A 25,888-nucleotide genomic window follows, 5' to 3' on the forward strand; every position below is an offset into this window, starting at 1 on the left:
TCAAGTGCTGTTAGCGAGCGCCTGTGAAGGCCGGTATGGCACACGAGGGTGTGGGTGGCCAGCGCCATGCCCGGCCGCCTCTGTCTACCGAGTGGCGCGATGTTTATACATCGCACCATTTAAGGCGAAGCCGACCTCGGGGGGGGCCCAGAAACGGTTCGGATAATCGTCACCGGCATTGGCCATGAGATCGAGAATCAAATTCGGGTCGCCGAGTTTGTAGTGCAGCACGCTAACCGCTACACTCCTGCTGTTAAAGCACACACACACACACACGGGAGACGCACGTGCGTTCCTGAATGTTTACTTTGTGAATAGCAGCAAACGTCCAAGAAAAGCATGAAATTGCCAATTGTCACTGGGGGGTTTTAGAGGGTCTCAAAGCATTCCATGTTGAAGCTGGAGCCCGTCCAATGAAAGCTGGTTGACCCTTTACTTCAGCTTAAACCATACTCGTAGATATCCATGACATATACAACTAGATAGGACGTCTTTGGTATGTCCAAGATAAGGAGTTGCATCTATAGAGCACCCAATAACCTACTGCTACTCTAGCTCAGGGGACACCCCCAGTGGCAGCTGCCCCTTTGTGGCACAAGGTACATGCAGCAGAGACTTACGAATTCATAACAGTCTACGAGTAGGAGGGCGAGGTTTGCTATGTGCCTTTTTCCCCCCCCTCCAATGAAGTTCATTCGATACCGGCACCGATGACCTCTGCCCGTGGAATGACGTTGGCTTCTGCCTCCATCCCATCCATCGGCTGTGATCCACGATCATCTCACCTTGCACACACAGGGCTCGCTGCAGGGGTCATCGTTCGTGCTTCCTGCCATGCTGCAGAGGCAGGGCTCGCAGTTGGGGTATCCGCGATAGGCAAAGGCACACCGCTCGCAGCGCTTGCCGGCAAAGCCAGGCCTGCAGAGACACTGCCCAGGTGACAGGTCTAACGTGGGGGGGAGGGGGGGGGAGGGGGGTGAAACGGGCAGGCACAAATGTTGGTGGGGAAAGAGTAAAGGAAAAAGGCATTTATTCCACACTTGCTTGGCAATTGAGCATCATTGCTAATGCGTGTGTTTAGCTTGCTGTCCTCCCCCCCCCCCCCCAGCACGGTTGGCTACACACAGACTGAAAGAAGCTCAACATACGATATGATACGAATACGGCATGAAAGTAATCATAATATCATGTGTTCACCCGGGAAAAAATCACTGCATAATCAAGAATCTTTTTTTTTATATTGCCTGCATTAGGGTATTTGGCCAATTTCACCAATGAATGTGGCATGTGAAAGGAAAATAGTAGCTGTTAAAATAAACAAATAAACTCGACGTATACCAAGAAGAAACACTTCACAAAGATTCAAAATCATTTTCTGTCATGTTTCTCCTGGCCAGCTCAGAGCCCAAGCCTCCAAGGGGTGCCATAGTGGCGAGATGTTAACTACCTCGCATGGTATACAGGAGGTCGTGGGTTCGATCGCGACCCTGACGCCTGCTGTATATTTGGAGTTTGCTTGTCACTCTCCCCGTGTATTTGGCTGCAATAAATTTTAAAAACAACCCACTTCACCGAGCTATCTTTTGTGGCCAGGTTACTTCTGAAAAAAATTTACCCGTAAAAACAAAGTTTTTCACTATAAATCCTTTATATGCATCGGTTTTATTTTATTATTCATTTCTGATTTTCTTGAGTAAGAGTTTTATTTTTATCACATTGGTATTTTAAATTTAATATGAATTTTTTTTTCTTCCTAAAAAGTGGAAATTTTTGGAAAAATTTTTTCACGAAAATAAATTGTCACGCACAACGAGTCTGTGTGGAAAATGTCAGCTCGATTGGATCACGGGAAGTGGGTTAAAAAACGACCGAAAGATTTGCACGGTCATAAGCGCGCAAGCAAGCAAGCAAGTGAACTTAATATAAAGGATTTAAAAAGAGCTGTGTAGCTCTTTGGGCCTTAACTGGTAAAATAAAATAAGTGGTTTCATGGTTCCAACAGTTTTTACCAATCCTGGTATTCCCTAGAGGTCTTCCATGCAAGTACCAACCAGGGTCAACGCTGCTTAGTTTCTGATATCTGATGAGATCAAGCGCATGCAGGATGGTGTGGTCACAGACATTACCAGCACAATCAGGGTCGTTATCTAATGAAGTTATATCAACATGCTGCTGAGCATTTGCGTGGATTGTTTCTAAATTATTATTCAATTCAATTAAAGCAATGAGTGCAATAATGCAAATGTCACGCTCACAACAAACATTGGAAGTCAGGCGCCTTCACCTTCACCGGATATCGCGCTTGTTGAGTGACACTACAGCGTAGACTAGACTCTTACAGTCTAAATAAAGATTCTGATTCTGATAGAGATTCTGAAATGAAGGCTTCTCATGCGACATAAATTAATAGATCTCTAGCTTCATTGGTCATTTCAGTGTGATAGCCAGGTCAGTAACTTCAGACAGACCCTCAAGATAAGTGCAGGTTTCCCTTGCTCTACGCGGCTTCGCTTTGTGCCATTCCGCACATATGTGACTCGCCTATTTCTACCCACAATTCGCGATATGCGGTTTAAATTCGCTCATACGCAGCTATGCGGTCAGACGTGGGACAACGTTGTGTGGTACTGTGCGCGCTACTCGGCAGACAGCCCTTTCGTTAATTTTATCTTTCGTGCTATATTTTTTGGAACACATCTACGGCATGAAGCGAGTTAACACTGTATCTATGAAGTGGTTCCAAATGTCTGTGTGTTGGTCACTGTGTAACGGTTCATGTGAGTGTATGTGTGTATGTGATGTTTTTTTAATTGTTAAATTCTCTTCCACCTCTCTCGGGATCGGCATGCTTTTCATCTTTGATGCACACTTGGCTGAGAGACCCTTGCGGATCACACTGGCACAAGCGGCAGGGGTATGGGTCGTCTGGCAACACCTGGACACACACACACAAACAGACAAAAGCAGCATTAACTGACGCCAGGCCCACACTGACCTGCGGGTCACAATGTAGATGCCGAGTGACCTTTAATGCAGTCATAGCATGGAGCGCACATTTAAGATTAACATCGGTTGACGGCTCGGTCAAACATGGTTGGGCCATGCCTAAAGTGAGTGGCAAGCAATATCCAACCCGGTACCCACTCTTCACCACCCTACCACAGACCAGCATGGTGAAGTATGCTCACAAAGCGACCTTGAGTGGGTACAGCGCATAATGAGGCCTTCTTCCAGCAGCTGGATTGACAAAGAGCTCTAACATTTTTTTTTTTATACTACAATGAATTACTTCCATCGTTTTTAGAGACTGCATCTAAAATAATGGCTGCTCATTCTATCTTCATGGAGGTAAGTCATTGGTTATTTATAGTTACTGTGGCTTCGGATTAGAGGCCAAGGAAGGAGTGCATTTGGAGCAAGGATTAGAGTACAGGGGGGGGGGGGTAAGGCTTTGGGTTTCGAGGTTAAAGGCTTGAGGGCAAAGGTTAGAAGCCAGGAGAGTTTAAAACCCAGCTCTTCGGCATTACTGCCTTAGGGGATGGACATAATAAACGTAGATTTAACTTAAAATGTAGAGAGAACCCGTGTATGGTCAGCCAAGAATCAACATGTTAAAACACAGGGATGTTTACAATCAATGCACTTCGTATTTACAAAGTAGTGCCAGCTAATCCAACAGTCGGTGTGAATAATGTTTCTAAACTATTATCAAATCACATTGCATGAGTGCTCTGAAGCATTGTTACACTTAAAACCTGGGTAAGATTAGCAGTGAAAAGTTTTCATGAACTTTTTTTTCGTGTCTATTAAAGGCCATCTGTTATACATAACAAAGGTCCCTGGTTTCTTCCAATTAGAATGAGCGCTCACTCACCTCTGCATAACAACAAAAACTCGAGTAAGTTGTGACGGACAGACGACACGCGGATAAATAATGTTTCTTAACAATACTGAAGTCAAACTGAGCTCGTGTTCAAATGAGCATCGAGGCGGTGCTCATCATCCGATGACAGCTCTGGTGTAAATTCCACATTCCTATGATGGGGGCATGTATATCCACAGAGCAAAACTACAGTTAACTTCCCCCGCAACAATGGCCCTCGATTATCGACTCGAGGAAAAGGACGATTGACCCGAGCTAACCCCCCCAAGCGGGATGTGAACTCACAATCGCCAATCCGACTTGCGAGCCGCTCGCTCTGCCGCTGATCCACCTGGCCGGGGTCTTGAACGAACAACACCGCATGTGACTGTTTTCCTTGATGCGTGCATGCGCGCGTGTGTGCGTGTGTGCTCACGGCCAGCATCAGTGACGATTATCTGAACCGATCCTGGGCCTCCCCTAGGTCGACTCAGCCTCAAATGAGTACCTGGTGCGGTGTGTGCAAGCACCGTCACTAGGGAGACAAAGGCGGCCGGGCGCGGTGTTGGCCACCCACCACGTCGTGTGCCGTGCCGGCCTTCATAGGCGCTCGCTAACAGCACTTGCCCTGGCAGTCTGCTAAGGCTATACGGGGGGATCTTTTGTCTTTGTAACCCGCGTACCCCCGTGGGCCGGTAGAAGCCGTCGCGGCAAGTCTCGCAGTTGGTGCCGGCCGTGTTGGCGCTGCAGTTGATGCAGACGCCGCCGCCGGAGAAGCGGCCGTGGATGCTGAGGCTTTGGTTGGCGCGGTCGACCTCTGCGTCGTAGTAACAGTCTTCAGCCTTGCCGTGGCAGTTGCACTCTGTCAACACAGCGGTTGGTTACTCGGTGGCGGTACGCATCGTGCTGAACGATTCATCGATTTCAAGTCGAAATCGCAACATTGAAACAATGCGATTAGGAAATCGCGCAAAGGCTGCGATTTTTTTGCGAGTTGAAAAGTCCTGTTGCTTTCTTATTGGAATTGTTTTATTTTTGTAATCTGATAACTTCATTTATTTAACTTAACAATTGTTCTGCGTTTGATTGTTCTATTTCAATTAAAGCATTTTAATAAAGACATGTTGGAAGCAATTCGTATGTTTTAGGTTATCATCCTTGCATTAGAATATATAGAGCAGTTCATATTTTGATGGCATCACGTGGTAATGCTCCATCACATGTTTTAAATTTATTACACAGTGAATGTTGAACTGAAGCGTGACTTAAACAAATGTAATCGCAAATCAAATCGCAATCGCAATATCTGTCAGAAAAATCGCAATCAGATATTTTCCCCAAATCGTTCAGCCCTCGTAGAAAGGTACAGTCCTGCAATTGCTTACTTGTGCTGCTAAAGTCGTAAAGTTCTAACTTCACGAAGATTAAACCGAACACACGGCGGGGAAGCAGTTCATGACTCCAGTTTGCGGGCGCTACTGGTTCTGCCTCAGGCTTTCCTTGACGCAGGTGAGATGGTCAAGTGAATGGATTTACTGCCATGCAATGGCCGAGGACGTCATTGCTTTGTTTTGTCCCCTCGCCATCATTAGGCACATACAGTGAATGCAGCTTTCCAGCAGCACTGATCTCCTAAGTGCCCAACATTGGGTAATCATTGTTTCCCTTCACATTACAATCATTAATCTAATTCCACGCTTCGCCTGGGGTCTGGATAACTACCGGGCGAGATGTGCGACGCGCCGGAGCGAGCGAGCGGGCGAGCGTTTCGCTGTCGTGTTGCACCCCGTGACATCGAGACTAATCGCCCAGCCCTAAAAAGTGTGCATCACGGATCAGGTGATGAGCCAGGGGAGCCTGGTTCTGGGATCAGTTTCGCCTACCAGGGCGGCGGTGGGGATGCTGTCTCTCTCTCTCTACCGCCAGGAGCGAGCCACTACCTCGACCAGCGGGGTTCCTGCCGGCTGTGGAAGCGACACCTGAAGTGGGCTTAGGGGTGGTTACGAGCTCGTCGAGAGAAACCTCGGAGAGTGTGCACATGACGACACTCGGAAAGCACGGAAACAAGAGAAAGGCCATTGTCTCCGTTAAGCCAGTGGATCTCAAACTTTAGTCACAGGAGCCCGAATTTTCACACAATCGGTTAACTACCCCGATATCCTCTTCCCCCTCCCCCCCCGAAAAGTATTTCATTGCTTAGCAGAAGACTCGCGTAAATAGATTGTGGATATTTTGTTGGCAGCATATAATTTGCAGTATATAATTTGCAGCAAACTGATGGAGCAATTCAATTTCAATTAACATATGCAACCACTGTCAGTGCCGGATTATCCTCGTAGCAAAAGTAGCTACATAATGCTACGGGCCCCGCACTTTCAAGGGCCCCGCGCGAAATGCTTTCAAGCTATCAATTCCGGTTCAGTGATTCTGCTCTATTCAACTTTTATGAACGACTGGGTGTTTCAGGTTCGCGATTTGTCGTATTATCCGGCTGTATAGCAAATAAAAAAATAAAATTACTTTACTATGCAAGTAAAAAAACATGCGTGTTTTAATATTTACGTGTTTTTTTATAAAATCACTGGCGAAGGATATCTGAACCAGTTCTGGTTTGCCCCTTCACCAGCTAGCCCGGTGAAATATGGTCAAAGAACTCCTCATGACCAACACAATTCATCGAGAAGTAAATTGGTTTTGGACAGTAATTTTATCACCATTATACAACCTCCTTTGCCATGGTTACCACACTGGACTTGCGCTCCAGAGATTGGCGGTTTGATTTCCTGGCGTGGCAAATAAAACAATGGGCAGGATTCATAAACCAACCCCCCCCTCCTTCCCCATGACCTCTGTCCACCTCTGCGCGATGACACGGGCCCTAGCGGTGGCGCGTTCTCCGCTTGTTGGACGGTTCGAATCTAGCGGTCACCCCGATTACTCCCGTGGTTGTAATAACTGCAATAATCACATGCTTCCAAGAAGAGGGTTGCAGGCGAGAATGCTATATTATACCTCAAATATACACGTTCAGTGGTTAGTTTAACACCTGTTGTTAAGTTTTACATTTCAACAAAACATTGAGATTTTCTTTTTTAAAGTGCACCTTCCCAGCATGGCTACCAACCTTCTCCCTTGGACTCAAGAGACAAGGCAAATCTATTGGTCGTGTCGACATACCGCTCATAGCTAGGCCATACCAGGTACAACATGGGACATGAGGGGAAGGGTCTGCACATGGGTGGCTATATGGCTTGGGCCACGAAGTCTGTGTGGCTCAGGCCGAATGCGATCGTGAGCAGGGGACACGGACAGGTCCGGACTGGCCATAGAGACGGTGGGCCGGTCTGTGTGGGGAAATTGTCTTTGTGATCAAAGTAAATTTTGCTTCATTACCTCTAATGTGTACGCTTCATTGCTTATTTACCCTCTCAGTTGGCATTAAGTCCTATATCTGGCAGCTCCAAATATTTTTCCTCACTGTCCCAATAATGTTTTTGGACCCAGCCCAAATGGGCCAATGGGATAGCACGCAGCAAAAAATGACGTGAATGTCACGTCGCAGGCCATTTAAATAAATACAAAATTGTCCATAGCCCGAATTTGGGGGCCGGTGTGTTTACAAATGCCTGGGCCGATTTTTAGTCCCAGTCTATCACTGGCCTCGGGCACGAGGGGGCCACAGGGATGCGGAGGACGCGCGGACACAAGGGGGACGCGGGGGACACAGAGATACACGGGGGACACGCACTTTCGCAGGTGTTGCCATTGTTGATGGTGCCGGGCCTCCAGCGCCGCTGGTTGTAGCCGGGGCAGCAGCGCTGGCAGTTCTCCCCACACGTGTTGTGCTCGCACTGACACTCCATTTTCTGTGCAGAGTTACGGACACACAGATAGACGCATTGCACGAACGAACAATTCAGACCGCCGCCGTCTGCCAGCAGGCGTGTAATGACGGTTCATGGCTCCTCGGCGATTCAAATTTTTTTTTTAAGATTCGTGATTCGTTTTGACTTTAGATTATTAATCGTCTAGCGGTTACTTTCCAAAGTCGTTTGTATTTTATTTGATTTTTTACAACTTATTTGTTTACTCCAAGAGCCTCAATTTAATAATGCAATATCACTTGTATGTCATTTTCATGAAGTATAATAAAATGTTACACACGAATCAATGTGTGCATTGTGTGCCTAAGAATATAATTTTATTGACGACTCACAGTTGTTTCGTATATTGTCCTTATATTCAAAAAGCTCCCAAATTAAGATGGAAATAACAGACCATGAAGAGTGTGATTGCTCTACAACATGTTGAAACTAAGGTGGTACTAATTGGGGCTATATGGTAGTAAAGCCACATTGAAAAGCAGTGGTTCTGTATACTATAACTGCAAATCAATAACAGTTTTCATCACAAGTTACACAAAATATATTAGCCGAGTAACAATGCCTCGATTCTTGTATCGAGCTCTTCTGTGATCATTAATTTCACCAGCATTCGTTAAGTACATGCAAACTCTGGACGGATTTTGACAAACAGAGACTCACCATTGGAACCTCCTTTGCCAGTAGCAAAATATGATAATTGGCTTTTTACCCTTTTATTTGGCAACAAAACTGACACCTTTTTTTGTAAAAAAACTGACACCTTTTTTTGTAAAAAAGGTGTCAGTTTTGTTGCCAGATAAAAGGGTAAAAAACCAATTACACTGGTCAACACACTTTTTCTGGCATAAGGTATTCCAACGGTTTTAAGGTAAGTTTAGGGTGCTGATACCAAATCTGGCATCAGTTTTTTTCTATCATATCAGGTTTTTGAGATATTAAATATTGCATTTTCAATAAAAACTGCAAAAGAAAAATATTAAATAAATGTGGATATCTACATAAAATTATATTATAAACACACTATCCTAAAAATACAGCACCATATTTTAACACTAAAGCAGTCACTGACTCGCAACAACTTGCAATCATAAGTGACAGAGTTAATTGCGGGTAAAATCAATGAAAATGTGGTATGCCGATAGCATAAAAATGAGATGTGATAGAGCAAATCTGAGACCAGATTTGGAATCAGCACCCTGAAATTAGTCTAAAACAGCTGCAAAAGTCCAGGCCAGAAAAAAAAGTTTTTTTTTTGTTGACCAGTGTTATCAAACATCGACTCATCAGCAGTCAGTATTCATTGAAGCAATGCTGGTGACCTGCCAGATGTCACAGGCAAGAGCCCTCTCTGAGATGTGGGTCCTATTTCGGCATTTTGTAAAACGTAACTAAAAATAGTGTCGTTGTGAAGAATATAAAGAACAACATAGATAAGCAGACAAAACGGTGTCCTGTTAGGGTTAAACTCTTATCTCGGTACGTGACAACGACACAATAATGATCAGAATATGCAGATTACACTGAAAGCAGTTAAAACAATATGATTATCCAGGACCAGTCACATGTCCTTTGTGACATTTAAAGTGGTAGGTGGTGATTACTGTCCGACCAGACATTAAGTGTGTTCAACCGAGTCTGCGAGAAGCGCACACGCAATAATAACATGTTTCCTTTACACAAAAGTTATCTTCACATTACATGCTTTGTGAGGTTGAAAAAAATGTCTGGGTGTACACGCGTCTATTTTGCATTAGAATAAAGCATGAAATGGCACCTGCTATTGCAGACACAATGCTCTGGAAGCCAAAACATCGTCTAGCACCTGCTAGTTCTAAAAGCTGCAATTATCATTAAGAGAGCAGGCCAGCAGGCAATCTTTCCCCAGCCCGTAAATTTGAGCAAACATGCCTCATCCTGTGCCAGCAAGCCGCTCAGCAATCGAAAAAAAACCCACTTGAAGGGATTATTGCCACCTACCACGTGCATGGCAATTGTTTGGGCAATTGTGAACGAAGTGCAATTGATTAAAGGGTCCCAATGACACTCCGTGGAAATGGCTTAGTAAACAATCACACGGAGGCGCGCAGCACAATGGTAACTCTATCCGAGAGAAGGGCTGTTTTGTGACTGCACCTGGCCGCTGACCGAACGATTTTGCGCCTACTCCCCTACGCTATGATGTCATCTGTGTTTGCTTCAAGCGAGACCTGTGTGTCCTCGTTCCAAGGACAGGTGCTGGCGTGCCCAGAGCAGATGCACATCCCCCCAACGGAGATGTCCTTTATGGAATAGTAGTACTGTCAGCGGGAGGAAGACACAAACAACAGGCGCATCAGTGGCATGACTTCATTATGAGGTCGGGGAGTGCGGCAAACGGTCAGGTGGGGACCAAGTGTTTGACTATACTTGCACGGTCACACCAAGGCTATTATGTTTACATTTCGTGGCTCCTCCTGCCACCATTGCGCTCGCGGTATCGAACATTTAACGCTGCAAGGGCTCATCTTCTTGGTTCTTTCGGTAAAGTCACGTAGAAGGGAAATAATAAAATAATAAAAATAAAACATAATAAAATAAAATGATCACGACGTTTCGGCCACAACGCAAGCAGCCGTCCTCAAGTGAAGAACAGGGCTGTTGGAAAGACAGCGTCTGAAATGCAGGGGCGCTCCGTCTTCGCAAAAATCAGTTTAATCTTAATTTGAAGCTTTCGTGACTGCAGGAATCCATATTCTTTTATTCTTTCGGTAAAGTCACGTGGGTGTAAAATAAAATAAATGCTTTCCCACCTGATGACGGACGCTTGTGTTGCGCCCGAAACGTCGTGATTTTCGGTAAAGTCACCTACGTGACTTTACCGAAAGAACCAAAGAGTATACAAATCAGATTGTTCTTTTACACTGTTGTTGAATAGATATCTCATGGTGGTTGATCAGGGGGCCCAAACTCGTAGCTTTTGCAACGGGGGGGGGGGGGTGGAAGGGCAAGGCACCCCCCTGCCCCCACGCTCATTACGTTACTGAAGCAACGTTGAACATACACTCACGGTGGGCTACAGGGTGGCAACACATGTCATGTGCCTCACAGCCAGAAGTTCCTGGGTTCCATTCCCCGTGAAGAGTTGTCATCCCTTAGTCTAAACCTCCCCCCGTGTCTGCTGTCGTATTGGAGGTACACATTGTATTGATATTTGACAGAGGGAGAGAAAGAGGGAGAAACGAAACAGTTTTTATTATTTTCTTTTATCAGTTAAGGCCCACTGAGCTATATAGTTATTTTTTTTAGAAAGGACCTGGTCACAAATGAGAGCTCAATGAAGTGGCTCATCACATGGAAATGTATAGCCGCCAAATACTCTAAAACACATGTTGATTCTAAATGTGGAGGGAAAACCCCAAGGACCCCGAGACAATGCCACGTGACCACAGGGAGAACACACAAACTCCAAATGTACAGGCGTCAGGGTTGGGATTGAACCCACGACTTCCTGCATACCAGGCGAGGTAGTTAACATCTCATCATCTGGGAGTCTTCAAGTAGTCAACAACATTTCAAATGCTCCTGGTCTGTGCTGCTGAAGATCGCTCAAACTTTGCATGTTTTCGGCACACATCTTCAGTATATAAGGGATGGTACCAGAATTACCAGCACGCAGTTTAAACTGCAGTAGAATAACAATTATTTAATCATGGATGATACCTTTATTGACATCCTCCATTGATCGAAAAATTAAGATATGTTCAGAAGTTAATAAATATAAAAAGTTAATGTGATGTATGTTTTTTGTTTGCATTCTGACCACAAGTATTGTGATTAATGCAGACATGATTCCTTGTAAAAGGTTTCGGTTTGGTGTTTTAACATCTCAACGCCTGTTTTATTGGCAGAAAAAAAGGGCAAAACCTATTCTCAAGTTAATGTGGACTTGAATAAAGATAATGAAATAAAGAGGCAAGTAAGAGTACATGTTAGTGTTTGTAAACATTGATTTGATAAGAAAACCAAACTAATGTGCATCACGAGGATTTGTTCAATCAGTGCAAATGGCCTTCTAGGACTCATGGATTGGAACTATGGACACTGATGAAACCGGATAAAAACTGGAAAGTATGCCAAAAACGATGAAAAGAGATGCATGCTGGGATTGGAATGGACAGAAAAAGGAACACGTGAATCGGGAAAACAATCACAATGTATACTGAACTTCTTCGTATGTAGCCAACCGTGCCAATCAAAGGTGCGATTATAGAGATTGCGTGTTGACTGTTACAACAAAAATAAATGGGCTTGGGGGCAGGGAACACATCGCCAGGAGGGGTGATGGCCAATGAACAAGCCTGGTAACGGAATAGCAGCCGAAGGAGGGAACGTGTCCCATCACGGTGGAGAAGGAGCGATGAAATGTAGCCACTTAGCGAGATGGATTATGGCAATGAAATTACGAAGTGGTGGCAACAACATGGGGAGGCCTTCGTCCAGCAGTGGATGTTCGTGACCGTTTACGATGACGAACCGTTAACCCTGATCCTCAGAATCTGTACCTTATCTGCTAAGCGCATGCGAGTCAATGTTTATCAAAGAGTGAGTGATCCTCCCGTTGAGCGGTCGCGCAGTTAGTTAGCAGACTGTGCTATGAACCCGGCTGCCCGAGTTTGATTCCTGGCGAGCATTACCTCAAACAGTCCTGTCCCCCCCACCCTTTCTACAAAACCAACAGTGACTAGCGTGGTCAAGGATGGTCAAACAAACCCCCCCCCTCCCCCCCATGACCGCCACACCGTGGGGAAAGGCGTCATCAAACAGCGGATCGACACAATAGGCAGAGGATTGAAGCTGGGGTAAGCGGCGAGCGCGTGTTCTGTGCCGTGGTGGCATCCGCTCACCCGTCGCGTCACAATGGGGTCGACCTCCCGTGGGTCGCGGTGGCTCAGGGTCATGAGGTCGGCGTTGAGCGTGCGGATCCGCTGGAGCCGCAGGCGGATGTAGCGCGCGGACGTGAAGTCCAGCAGCTTCGGCGAGGGGTCGTCAGAACTCGGCCGCCCGTTAATCAGCGACGTATGGATCTGTCATCATTTCCACGCGCATTCAGGCGATGGGATTCGACCGGTGTGCGCGGTGCAACGTTCAATATCGGACCGTCACAAATCCACCCTGGCCAATGAACCACCTGCGCCCAGCGCAGCGTTCGTGCATGGTGCAATGGGCATTTTCCGCAGATGTTGCCGAATCGGATCTTTTATCGCACGCAGTGAATGCATTCTTAAAACCTTGCATGAATCCTTCTCACTTCCACAGTACATGAAAGCATTCCCCAACGTTTAAAGCAGTCTGTGCTTTATTTTGGCGAGTGACCCATTTGTGCATGGTGGTGTAACTCTCGTGTCGTATAGATATTCACAAATCTCACCGTTTCACATATCCCCCTATATACCTCAGTCCCCAGCGTAGTCGTATAAATGACATTGTACTGCACTATCGTACATACATCGTGCAACGCGATTACATATATCTACACACACCCCGATACAACGACTTGCAGGAATCAGTTGGTTGATGACTATGCGGGTTCAGAGTCGATGCAGCCAAAAATGGGAACACTTTCGCCAACAGTGGATAGAGAATGGCCCTATGTTTTTCTTTGCTTTTCTAAGACCATAAAACAGCGCCAGACATTGTTCTCGCTTCATATAAAGGGATGCATTAAGCTTTCGGAAGGTGCGCTTTAAAATGCACCCCTGTGAAATGAGATTCGATCCAAAGTAATCAATTTTAATAACGCTTGACGGATTTTAAGTTACCGTGTTTTATTATCGTCTTGGTTTTCATTAATCTTATTTTACTTGCCGCTCTCCCATATCCCATTACCACCACCACCGTTGCCTTGCAAGTGTTCTCCGAGCCCAAACCTGTCTGCAAACCCCTCGATGTTTTAAACCTATGATTCTTAATCACCCATCCGCACACTTAAATCAATCAGAAATGCTATACTGCGAGCCTGATGAACGATCACAGGAAGCGAGTAAATATCTAACCTTTTGCTCCACAGCGTGGTATATTTCAATGATAGAGGAATTTTTGTTGCAAATATTTGTAAGATTTAACCATTAGCTATTCCAACAATCTGACCTTCATTGCACCTTCACAAAGCCCATTCAGCTCTTAAATTCGTGTGCGTTTCCTGAAACATTCTACATATCTGAACTCATGAACCTCAGCCTCTAACCTTTTGCATTAAGCTCAGCGCATTTAACTTACCCCGAGCCAGATAAAAAAAAAAATATTTAAACGATTAATAGACTCTTTCACGTCTGTGGCTGTCACCGAAACGTTTAACAGATGCTCAATACATCTCTTAGGTCTCCCAATTTCCATTCCACTCCATGACCCACTTGTCAGTAACTTTGTCAAACCTGTGGAAGTGTTAACCAGCTGTTATATATCAGTCTGTCAGTCTTTACAGCAGTTTCCGTGAATTAAGCAAAACGTTAAAACTAGCAGAATAAGCAAATCTTTATTATTGGATAAGTGAAGACGTTGTAGAAGGGCGGGGTAGACATAACCAACCAATTTGGAAAACAATTTAAGAATGAGTAAATTAATAACTTTATACGTAAAAATGCAAGATGACACACTTAGTATGCACCATTAATAATAGCACTACGACGAATAGCAACAGAAAAGCATGATGGCCTTTACCAAGTACCAACAATGTTCAAACCGGGCACAGCTTCCAAGCGCCGAATCAACGACCAACCGCTCGGTCGGTGGGGTCGATGGGGTCAGTGGGGTCGGTGGGGTCGGTGGGGTTCGGTGGGGTCAGTGGGGTCGAGGGGGTCGGTGGGGGTCGGTGGGGTCGGTGGGGTTCGGTGGGGTCAGTGGGGTCGAGGGGGTCGGTGGGGTCGATGGGGTCAGTGGGGTCGAGGGGGTTCGGTGGGGTCAGTGGGGTCGAGGGGGTCGGTGGGGGTCGGTGGGGTCGGTGGGGTTCGGTGGGGTCAGTGGGGTTGAGGGGGTCGGTGGGGTTCGGTGGGGTCAGTGGGGTCGAGGGGGTCGGTGGGGGTCGGTGGGGGTCGGTGGGGTCGGTGGGGTCAGTGGGGTCGAGGGGGTCAGTGGGGGTCGGTGGGGGTCGGTGGGGTCGGTGGGGTTCGGTGGGGTCAGTGGGGGTCGGTGGGGGTCGGTGGGGTCGAGGGGGTCAGTGGGGGTCGTGGGGGTCGGTGGGGTCGAGGGGGTCAGTGAGGGTCAGTGCGGTCGGTGGGGGTCGGTGGGGGTCGGTGGGAGACGGTGGAGTCGGTGGGGGTCGGTGGGGTTCAGTGGGGGTCAGTGGGGCGCACCTCACCTCGCCATTCTCAAGGGGCACCAGCCTGGAGTAGTAGGACGTGCAGATGACCTCGTCGTCCCGTCGGTACACGGGGTTGCCGACGGTGGGCGTGATGCCGTAGCGGGTCAGGCACTCGCTGTCGCTCACGGAGTAGTACTGCCATGGACGGTAAGTGGCGCCGTCCAGAGAGCGCTCCAGGATCCAGTTCCCGGGCCGCGGGGAGTTGGCCGCCTTCACGATCACGTACGCCACCTGGAACACCTGGGCACGGCCACTGTCGCGGTGAGGAGCGGGCGGCGACGCGGCCGGGCGGTGGCGCTTTTTGGCCGTTGGTTGCAGTGGTTTGGCGGTTCGAGACCGGCGGCCACTCCGGTTAATACTGCGGGTGTATATGCCCGTAAAATACGCGCGACCTGCTGCACGGCAGACGTTAAAGGTTCCGTGATGATATGTTTCAAAGAATAGGACACATTTGGCAATGTTTGCCAGTCTGCATTTGTAAAATTTGAAAAATGAATCGCAATTTACTTCATTTGGTTACACCAAATAGCAACATCGACCCCTACTACCAGACTATACGTATCTGTGAAAACAGTGCCTACGTGCACTATGATTAGTGTGAACACTAAATGTACCTTTTTTATTAGTGTGAGCCTGTGTGAGTGAGAGTGATCAGTGGGGGCATGTCTATTTGCGTGCAGTGCCAAGATCAGCCTCTGGAGGATGGTCGTGGAAGAAGCTACCGAAACAGAATCAGAATCTGTATTTATACTGGAGGAATCCGATAAGCTACAAAGCTCTTTTTCACAAATACCCAATATATACTTGGCAATGGGCAGCAGCCCCCCTCGACCATATGATGCCCACAACAATTAGTAAGTTGGCATAGCAAGAAGGACGGACAGGTGGTGATTCTGACAGTCATCTCTGTGAGTTATTCTAAAACACCTGAGTCTCTGCCCCGTGAACTCTTGCCAGCAAGCCTTGAGCAATTCACGTGGCCTAAATGTGCACCTAGATTGGCACAAGTGAAACTAATCTACTAAACTATGTATTTTTATTTTACCATTTAAGGCACACAGAGCTATATAAGCAACCTGGCCACAAATGATAGTTCAACGAAATGGCATCTCACGTGGTAATGTATTGTAGCCAAATACTCTGAACGCGCATTTTTTTTTACGTGGAGGGAAAAACCGGAGGACCCACCCAGAGAAAAATCCACGCCACTCTGGGTAGGACACGCAAACTCCAAGTAATCAGTAGGCGTCAGGGTCAGGATCGAACCCACAACCTCCTGCATACCAGGCGAGGGAGTTGACATCTCGCCGCTGTGGCACCCCATGTCCCGTGCGGTGACATCACTGTACTTGGTGGAGTATGCCGGTTGTGGTTGTTTTGTTTCAAGTTTTCAAGTCTCATTTATTTGGTGAAGCCCTGTGAGCCATGCGGCTCTTGAGTCGGGTGCAACCGCAACAAACAAAATATGAACAGAGAACATCTTAGAGCGACGACGCACAACAGAAACATCCTGGATAAACCAGGGCGTATGTGACATGCGCTGCGTAATGATGCTGGTGACCCAGGTTATATTTCTTGGTCGCACACAACACCAATAGCAAACGTTCCTTACACCTTGTCGTTAATGAACGTTGATCGTGATGTTATGACCATGTGCCAACATTATAAAGAGGTTGCAGTATTTTATGAAAATTGCGTACAATACAATGTGGATGTAGAGTGCATCTAAATTGCAACTGCATCTCAAGATGCTGTACTAAAAAGTGTCAAATGCATCATGGAGATAAGAGGGAAGTATTCATACATTTCAAATAATGTGGGAATTTAAAAACTAACCGCCGCCATTACTTTTTCCTCTTCATATTCTCATTACATGGCTTTCACTCATTTATTCTAGATTTGAAGTTTTCGTGGCTGCAAGGGTCCATACTCTTTGGTTTTTTCGGTAAAGTCACGTAGATAAAAAAATTATTAAAAATAAATTAAATCACGACGTTTCGGAGGCAACACTAGCTTCCGTCTTCAGGTGGCACCGTCACAGCAAAATTACTGTATCACCCACTTGATACAGAAACATCCTGGATAAACCAGCAAATCTTCCAGAAAGAAAAAACTAATTTAGAAGGTGTCACTCACAGTTGCAACATCCCCCATTGCGAGATACAATCCCTCCTAATCCAGTCGCGGCCGAAAAGGAAGACCCCCCCCCAAAAAAAACCGGGAAGACTTCCTGCTCAATCGGATGTGAAAATGTATCCGGGAAGTCCTCGGCATTTCTGGAGGGCTAATGGGATAAGTCCCCAGAGTGGCTCTCGCTGTGTTTGTCCAGGCCCTTATTTACCAAGCAAACAAGCTCCCACAGGAAACCTGGAGGGCACAGGGAGGGGCTGCAGATAATGGAGGGGCGGGGGGGGCAGAGAGTCGCGATTCAAAAGGAACAAGAAAGCAAGTATATCTCTCCCATCAAACTTAACGACCTCACAACAAATCACATCCCTGTGTTCGGACTGGTATCGACTGGTCCTCTGAGGAAGGAATATGCTGGTGGGGATGAGTTAGGTGGGGTCTGTCGATGGCACAATACCCGTGTGGATGTACCTGTCTCAAACAACATCCACCCCCCCGTATACCCATCTTAAAATAAACTCTCTTTTGCTATTTCCCACCCATTAATCAATCCCACCCTCGAAATCCTCGTATCACGAGAGAATGGCCAGCGATTCCCTTTGAAGCTCACAACTTCCGTTAATTAGCAGGTCCATCAGTTGTTCCCGCTGGTCACACCCAAGGGACACAAATTCCGTTCACGTTGATCGCTTCTAAAATGAATACGATGACCTTTTGATGACAAATAAAAGGGGCCGCCGTGGTGGTTTGGGTCTCCAAAGTTTTGATTACGTTCAAACCTGGTTAGGGTGAGGGTCAACTTAGAGTGCAAAGCATGGTTGAGTGACCACAAAGCACTATCGACCGGAATAATTAATTTCCTTAACAGAGCCACGGAAGAAAAAACAAGCTTTCGAGGCAAACGTGTGTTCCGCGGATAAGAAGAAGAAGGGATACAAAGCACACAGCTACAAAACCCTCAGTCCACTCAGTCCACGCTTTTGTGCGGCAAGAATTTCACGAGCGCATTTCTAAAGGGGCGGCGCGAAACAAAAACACATCGTCCGTCCAGGGTGGCCCTCTGTGATCCGCCAGTCTTCCCCACAGGTCCCACGGCGGTTTGAAAACACCGTTTTGCGATATCTGCTCAGCCTAATCCTCTCAAACAGTTCATCATCTTTCGATTTAAAGCTTTCGTGACTGCAGGGATTCATCTTCTTGGTTCTTTCGGTAAAGTCACGTAGAATGGAATTAATAAAATAATAAAAATAAAACATAATAAAATAATTCTCACGACGTTTCGGCCACAGCCGTCCTCAGGTGAAGAACAGGACTTTTCGACAGACCTGTTCTTCACTAAAGGACGGCTGCTTGCGTTGTGGCCGAAACGTCGTGAGAATTATTTTATTCTGTTTTCTTTTTATTATTTTATTATTTCCATTCTACGTGACTTTACCGAAAGAACCAAGAAGAGTTCATAATCTCTTTGCCAAGTAGTGCGATGGATGGGGCAAGCAAATATTCGTGCTGGCAAGGCAACTTGCTTATATTGTTTTCTTACAGGAACACATGTTTGTCGGAAGACACCCCGCCCTTCCCCCTCCCCCTCTTCTAAAACTAAACGCGTGTTCACGATCCCGAAGAGCCTCACAACAGCTCAGCCGACCCATTGTTTGCTTCGCACGCCCAAACAAATGAGAACAATTGGAAATTCCCCGGAAGCTTCACTCCGATCTGATATTTCACTTCGGCCCATTTCCATTTTACCACCGCGAGCTGGCATGGGGATACCGACACTTGCGTTGTGTGGTTTGTTTTATTGCATCGCCCATAAACGAGCTAATCGCAGCACGACAATCGCAAGAGCCCCGTGGGGAGTGATGTTTGCCGACCGCTCGCGAAATGCATCGCCTCGAGGCATTGCCCCCCCTCCTCCCCCTCCTCGTTCGTGGCCGAGGAAGAGCGCCACTGGGTGGAGCAGAGCCGAGCGAAAGCTCCATGTGTCGTCTCAAGCTTCAACACCGATAGCCAACAAACTAAAATCGCCAAGGGGGGGTGGGGGGGGTGAAAGCGAGGGCTAAAGCCACCGATGCAAACGATAGACGTGACACACAAACGTCAAAAAAGGTGCCGAAATGATTCACGCGCGTGAAGATTTCAAGCTGTAGGCGTAAATTTCGCAGAGCCTTTTTGATTTGGAGCAATGTGTACAATCTCAATTACTGACATCGGACAGCCTGACAAAGTCTGAAGACTCTGTTTTCAGGAGGATCCTGCATTGGGATGTTTGGCCAATTCCATGTGGGAGGAAACGGGAGTGGCCAGAGAAAACCCCCACACATTCCAGAGCGTGACGCCACACTCAAAGTTCCCATCTCCTAATTCTAGATTTGAAGCTTTCGCGACTGCAAGGATTCATACTCTTAGTTCTTTCGGTGAAGTCACGTAGGTAAAAAATGAAATTAAAATTAATAAAAAATAAAAACAATAAAATCACGACACAAGCTTCCGTCTTCAGGTGAAACTGTCACAGTATCTTGATACAGATTTTTTTGCTGTGACAATTTCAACTGAAGACGGAAGCTTGTGTTGGCTCCGAAACGTCGTGATTTTATTGTTTTTATTGTTTATAAATTTTAATTTCATTTTTCCCCATCTCCTAGCCATGCATACTTAACAAAAACTAAGCTAGTTTTATTTGACCAGGTAAGGCCCACGCGAAACTTGTTTTTAGCTCTTTTTCAGAAGCGACCTGGCCACAAATAATAGCCCAATGAAGTGGCGTATCACGTGGATATACTCTAAACGTATGTTGATTCTAAATGTGGAGGGAAAAACCGGACACAAACTCCAAATACACAGGCATCAGGGACGGGATAGAACACACAATCTCCTGTATACCAGGCGAGGTAGTTAACACCTCGCCACCATGGCGCCTGCTACTGCCACAATAACTACTGCCACACATTTTTTGAAACATCCACTGTATGTACAATACAAATCAATGCTCGAACGGAGGCAGGTCTTGCACGCCATAGAACGATCTGAGACGTGAATAGGAGGGCAACGACGGTCACAGTTCCTCCACCATTAACTGCAGTGCCATTTTGAGGCATATGGAGAAGTATGTATGCACGCGTATATACAGGACATCTGTGGAAAACAGCTTCATAACCCATCGGATTCCTCCAGTTTCAATAAAGATTGTGATCGTATTCTGTATATACACCAGAGCTGGGGTGATACTCATGATTTTTTAGTTGGATTAAAAGATCAGCGGACTGCTCGTTGAGTAGGACCACCGGACTACTACTCGCAGAACTGGGAACTACCACTGGTACTACCAAGACTACCACTTGGACTATTGGGACTACCAATGCATTGGATGGCCACTCACGCACACATGTGATGTGGATACACACAAGTGCAAGACTCGTGTATAAAGATTTAAACATGGAAACCACCCAAATCAAATATAGTTAATTCACGAATCACAATGTGCACATACACAAAACCAAAGATCCCCATACAGTTTTATATATAGATTTCAGTGGCAAGTCGTCGTTCACAAGGACTTATTGAGGCCAGTACAGGGCACAAAACGATGGTTTAACCAGCACCCCCAGAATTGTTCATTCACGAAAATTGTGCGCTTTACAAATTGCATTATTGCTCATTATTATGATGATCGTACACTGCATCATGCACTCATTTAAGGCCGAGTCGACCTATGGGAAGGCACGGGACAAGTTTGCCATACGGACTTTCCAATGGCATTAGCTGGGGCCATAAACACACACACACACGCACAATGGAATCATTGGGGGGGGGGGCGGTGGTGGGAGACATCAGCAATGGTGACAGCCTGCTCCTGAAGCTCTATTGCTTCATTTCATGGGTGAGTGATTCAATTATGTGCACCCATCCGCTGAGGGCCTGAGGACCATTCACTTTCTATTTTTAATACCTAATTTGGGTGTTTTGCTTGTCCTCCCCCTTTCAGCAAATAAAATCCCCCGCGCGGACCTGCGCGCATGAATTTAAAAGCCGAAGCATAGCCACACTGCCTAAGGAGGCGAGCGTGATGAACCCTTCGCCGATATTTAAATCTTTTGCGAGAGACATTCACATTTTTGTTGTTCATCTTCTTGGTTCTTTCGGTAAAGTCACGTAGAAGGGCAAATAATAAAGTAATTTAAATATTGAAAAAAAAATGTATTTTATTATTTTCCCTTCTACGTGACTTTACCGAAAGAACCAAGAAGATGAATCCCTGCAGTCACGAAAGCTTTAAATCGAATTTTTTTTTGCTATTTTTTTCCGGCTTTTCTTTTTAAAATAATATCCACCCATCGAATGCGCATCCCACACTCGCCCCTTCTTGTTGTGCCCTCGTCAACATCCGCTGCCACCACTTTGCCGATGGGACCACGTGCACGTCGCATCACCCTCCGCGCCGCTGCTGCTCAGCAAGCACAAATTAACTCCATTTCACGCTTCATTACGCCCACCGATCTGCCATCTCACTCGTTTCGCAGCACCATCGCAGCTGCTGTGCCCGGATAGGTGGTGATTTTATAATGGCGGAGGGGGGAGGGGGGGAGCCTGTCCGTGGGATGGGAATGGAGGCGAGGGGGTGGGCGTCAATGCGGGGCGAGTTGACTTGGAGGGGGATGAGAAGAGGCATCGATGTCTGGGTGGAGACGTGCGTTGTGTGGGAGAGGCTTTACGATAGACACTGAGATTGGAAATGCGGTAATGGACTCCAGGAGGAGGAGGGGGGGGTTATGTGGGGGAAATATAAGTGGCCTTTTATTGCCGTGTCGTAAGGATGCAGGATCATCACAATGCATCCCCGGTCTCAGTCGACAGCCGCTGCGATGCACGGAGAGTGGACGGCTCACACCCACAAGTGCTGGCTGGAAAATGGTGCTCAATGCAAAATTGGAAGGACAGCAGTGATGCAACATTGTTTCCTCTGTGCTGGCTGATGATAAAATAAAAGATGACCAGCCACAGCCATTATAATCAATACAAATTTAAATTGCTGCCAGCACAAGAGTAGCTATTTAAGTGTACCAGGAACTGTGATACGAAGAGAGTTACCTCTGAAGGAAATACGCAACTGCTCTACGGCGATTTCCACGCATACACACCACATTGTATAGGAAAAATATAAACAGTCACCCTTTTGTTTTTGCCGAGCAGCTCATATAAAAATAAATATATTCAATCCCTTCTTCTAGATTTGAAGCTTTCGTGACTGCAAGGATTCATATTCTTAGGTTTTTTCGGTAAAGTCACGTAGGTAAAAAATAAAAATTTATAAAAGTGAAATAAAAAATAAATATAAATAAAATAAAAATCACGACGTTTCGGAGGCAACACAAGCTTCCGTCTTCAGCCCACTTGCAACTGGCTCCCCGCACCATTGCACACATTTCATGATGAACCACGCGGGTGCAATACACAGAGCGCGCCAAGCCCTTTCGCCTTTTTTTCATCTCCCTTTATTTTTTTGGGGGGGGGGAGACTGGAGAGGGCGGACGGCAAATTAAAAAGCACCGTCAAGAAGACGGATTGCAGGCGCCGAGGTGCGCGAGCTTCCCATGGTGCACCGTGCTGCAGTGACTCGATTGGCCGAAACTCTGCGCAGTGGCGACACCGGCGGCGTCTGTTCTCGTCCTCGCCGGGCGCGCGATTGGCGCGAGGCTTTGCGGCGCTAAAGAACGGGGAATCGGACGCCGCGTGTGGCGTTCGTGTTGTTTTCTGCGGTTAGATCAAGGCCGTAGCTATGGAGTCAACATTGGGGGGGGGGGGGGGACCAAATCTTCAGCCCCAGAAAAAAAACATTTTTAAACGAATTTCTTGCCTAAAATATTTAAAAAATTCACTAACACATAGGACGGACTTTTTATTTATTTTTTTATAATAATGTCTAATAGTGTATTGTATTACATTGCTCTGGTTTTTTTCTTTTTTTACCTTTTCTTGTTTCATTGTGTGTAATTGCAGAGATTAGGGATTAATAAAGTACAACCATAACCACAATCATATCAACAGAAATCTATTTTATAGCAATATATTGGGGAGGGGGACATTTTGAGCATATTTGAAAAATGGCAGAGATTATAATATAAATTGGGGGGGATGTGTGTCCCCAAATATATATTATCATTACGGTCTTGGGTTAGATCACTCCGTCCACCTTTCGTTCCTGTTCTAGGATATAAAATATGATGTTTAAAATGAAAAAAAGTGTAAAGTGTGATACTGTGTTGGCCGTGATACACGCACATTAAAATAATAATTGACAATAAAATCAACTCATTCATCAATTTTAAATCGATGAAATGCGAATGCTCATGAAAAAATGTATCTCTAGTCAGGGGGGGGGGGGGCGGAATCACAATAATGAGTCCAGTATTATTTAATATTTCCAAGTTTTGATTTAATTTCTTTGCAACAAAGATACCGCGTTGCTGCTGCTGTTGTTGCTGCTGATAGTGAAGGTGCCACACGATCTACAATCACTAACAACAAAGCCCCAATGTTTAACGAAGACATTCTCATGCCATAAGTACCAAAAAGCTTTTTAAAAAAAACTATGTTTAGGAACCACTGTCACAATCACACTATGGAACAAAGGGCTGTGCACTCAGCCCCTACCATCATGACAGCCTAAATTTCCCTTCAGTCAAGTGCAGCATCAGGTCACACGGTTACACAATGAAGGTTTGATGTTTTTTTAATGCTCTCAAAAACTACATCGTTTTGCTAACCCGTTTAAAGTCAATGTGGGGCGGGGGGGCCTCAAGGTCTTTGATATGTTTCCTTTCCAGCCGTTCACAGGTGTGGTGTGCGCATGTGTGTGTGTGCTGTGCGTGTGTGGTGTGTGTGGTGTGTGTGTGGTGTGCGTGTGTGTGGGGTGCGTGTGTGGTGTGCGTGTGGTGTACGTGTGTGGTGTGCGTGTGTGTGGGGTGCGTGTGTGTGTGGTGTACGTGTGTGTGGTGTACGTGTGTGTGGTGTGCGCATGTGTGTGGTGTGCGTATGTGTGTGGTGTGCGTGTGTGTGGTGTGCGCATGTGTGTGTGTGGTGCGTGTGTGGTGTGCGTGTGTGTGGTGTGCGTGTGTGTGGGGTGCGTGTGTGTGTGTGGGGTGCGTGTGTGTGTGTGGTGTGCATGTGTGTGTGGTGTGTGTGGTGTGTGTGGTGTGTGTGTTGCGCATGTGTGTGTGTGGGGTGCGTGTGTGTGGGGGTGTGTGTGGTGTGCGTGTGTGATGTGCGCATGTGTGTGTGTGGGGTGCGTGTGTGTGTGTGGTCACCGTTCCTCGTTTATCATGGGAAAAACAGAGCACAACATTTTGGTTTTACTGCAGTGCCAACCGACTCTTGTTTCACAAATTACTGAATATTTAAGTTTTTCTATCACACTCGGAACTACCGTACCTAGCGGAGCGTTTCCTTGCAGTGTTCCTTCATCGCAAGGCCCGCGGGCCACTGGCGGCCCCCCCACAATACACAAAGTGTGAAAACACCACCACCCCTCATCGACGCGCTGTCAAACCAAATTGTTTCAAATGTGTGGGGGGCTCACACATGTCTTATTGGCGAAAGTGCCCCCCCCCCTCTTAAAATGCGTGAAGAACAGTGCTTTATTTTAAAAGGTAAAGGTACAGCCCGGCAATTACTTGCTGGCAGAAGGACTTCCCCTAGGAGCTCTCGAAGGAATGTTGGTCTACTTTTCCAAGCCGGTCAAACGTCTTGGAAGAGGTGGGCGCGCGCACACTTGACCCCACTGCATACGACCTGCCGATCGATTAACTGTGATGCACCCATTTATAATGCCGAGTCGGACAGAGGCTTTACTAAAGTCGCCCATTGTTTAAACTGCCGCGCCGGGAGGTCGAATCGAACCGGCGACGCTCTGGATTGCAAGTCCAGTGCGCAACCCGTTGCACTGCTGTGGCAGCATCCTCTTTGATTGTAAACCAATACGAAATAATAACAGTTTGCCAAATAGACAATCGAAAAAGATTAACGTATCCCTGGAATTGGAACAAATAAAAATATTGCTCAATCTCCTTCAATCAACTACTTCATTAACCAAAGAAAACATGGACAATGCAGTAATATGCAAGGTATATCTCCGCAAAGGCCTGGCGAGATTATAAAGCAACACACTATTTCAACCTTTACTATGTTAAATTCCTTGATTATTAAAAAAAAATAAAGCGGAGACAAACAAAGAGCGTGTGTGAGGAAGAGTCCCCGTCGCGAGACGCTCATCGGACGACTCCCCCGTTGCCCGTCGGCCCGAGCCTGGGCGCATGGCCGCGTGCGCATGTGGCCGTCACGCTAACGAGCGTCGACAACTCCATCACGAGGGCTGGAGGCTGCGTCTGCTGCAATCAGCCCCGGGGATTAACGATGGGCGCTCGGTCACCAACCCGCCGGCGATAGTGCCGGGAACCAGGGACCCGACTGGAATTGGTCCGTAGCGGACGTCAAAACGCCGGTCGTCGTCACGTGGCCGAGCCCGCTAGCGCGCTCGTGCCAAAGGTTCGCGCGGATCGAATCCAGAAGGGAGAATGGAGGAGGAGGAGGAGGTTTTCAGGCTGGATGACCTGGGTGGATTCCTGTCTGGCTGGGTGCCGCGCTTCAAAATGTTGCGTGCGCGATGATGTCACCAGCATCCCGTAG

At 46.7% G+C, this 25,888-nt stretch overlaps 1 protein-coding gene across 2 annotated transcripts in view; it reads right to left on the minus strand.

The window, feature by feature from the left end:
* Window positions 1-25,888, minus strand: part of LOC144931695 (laminin subunit alpha-1-like) — a 140,053-nt gene that overhangs the window by 74,194 nt on the left and 39,971 nt on the right. For both annotated transcript variants that reach the window (XM_078855867.1, XM_078855866.1), the window contains exons 4-10: window positions 15,080-15,322; window positions 12,630-12,809; window positions 9,954-10,043; window positions 7,611-7,728; window positions 4,546-4,724; window positions 2,830-2,935; window positions 786-946 (exon numbers count right to left, since the gene is read on the minus strand). In XM_078855867.1, the coding sequence (XP_078711993.1) occupies window positions 786-946; window positions 2,830-2,935; window positions 4,546-4,724; window positions 7,611-7,728; window positions 9,954-10,043; window positions 12,630-12,809; window positions 15,080-15,322 (1,077 nt within the window). The remainder of the gene's footprint in view (window positions 1-785; window positions 947-2,829; window positions 2,936-4,545; window positions 4,725-7,610; window positions 7,729-9,953; window positions 10,044-12,629; window positions 12,810-15,079; window positions 15,323-25,888) is intronic.

Source organism: Lampetra fluviatilis, chromosome 4 (genome assembly GCF_964198595.1).
Source record: "Lampetra fluviatilis chromosome 4, kcLamFluv1.1, whole genome shotgun sequence".
In the NCBI taxonomy this organism is placed as follows: domain Eukaryota; kingdom Metazoa; phylum Chordata; class Hyperoartia; order Petromyzontiformes; family Petromyzontidae; genus Lampetra; species Lampetra fluviatilis.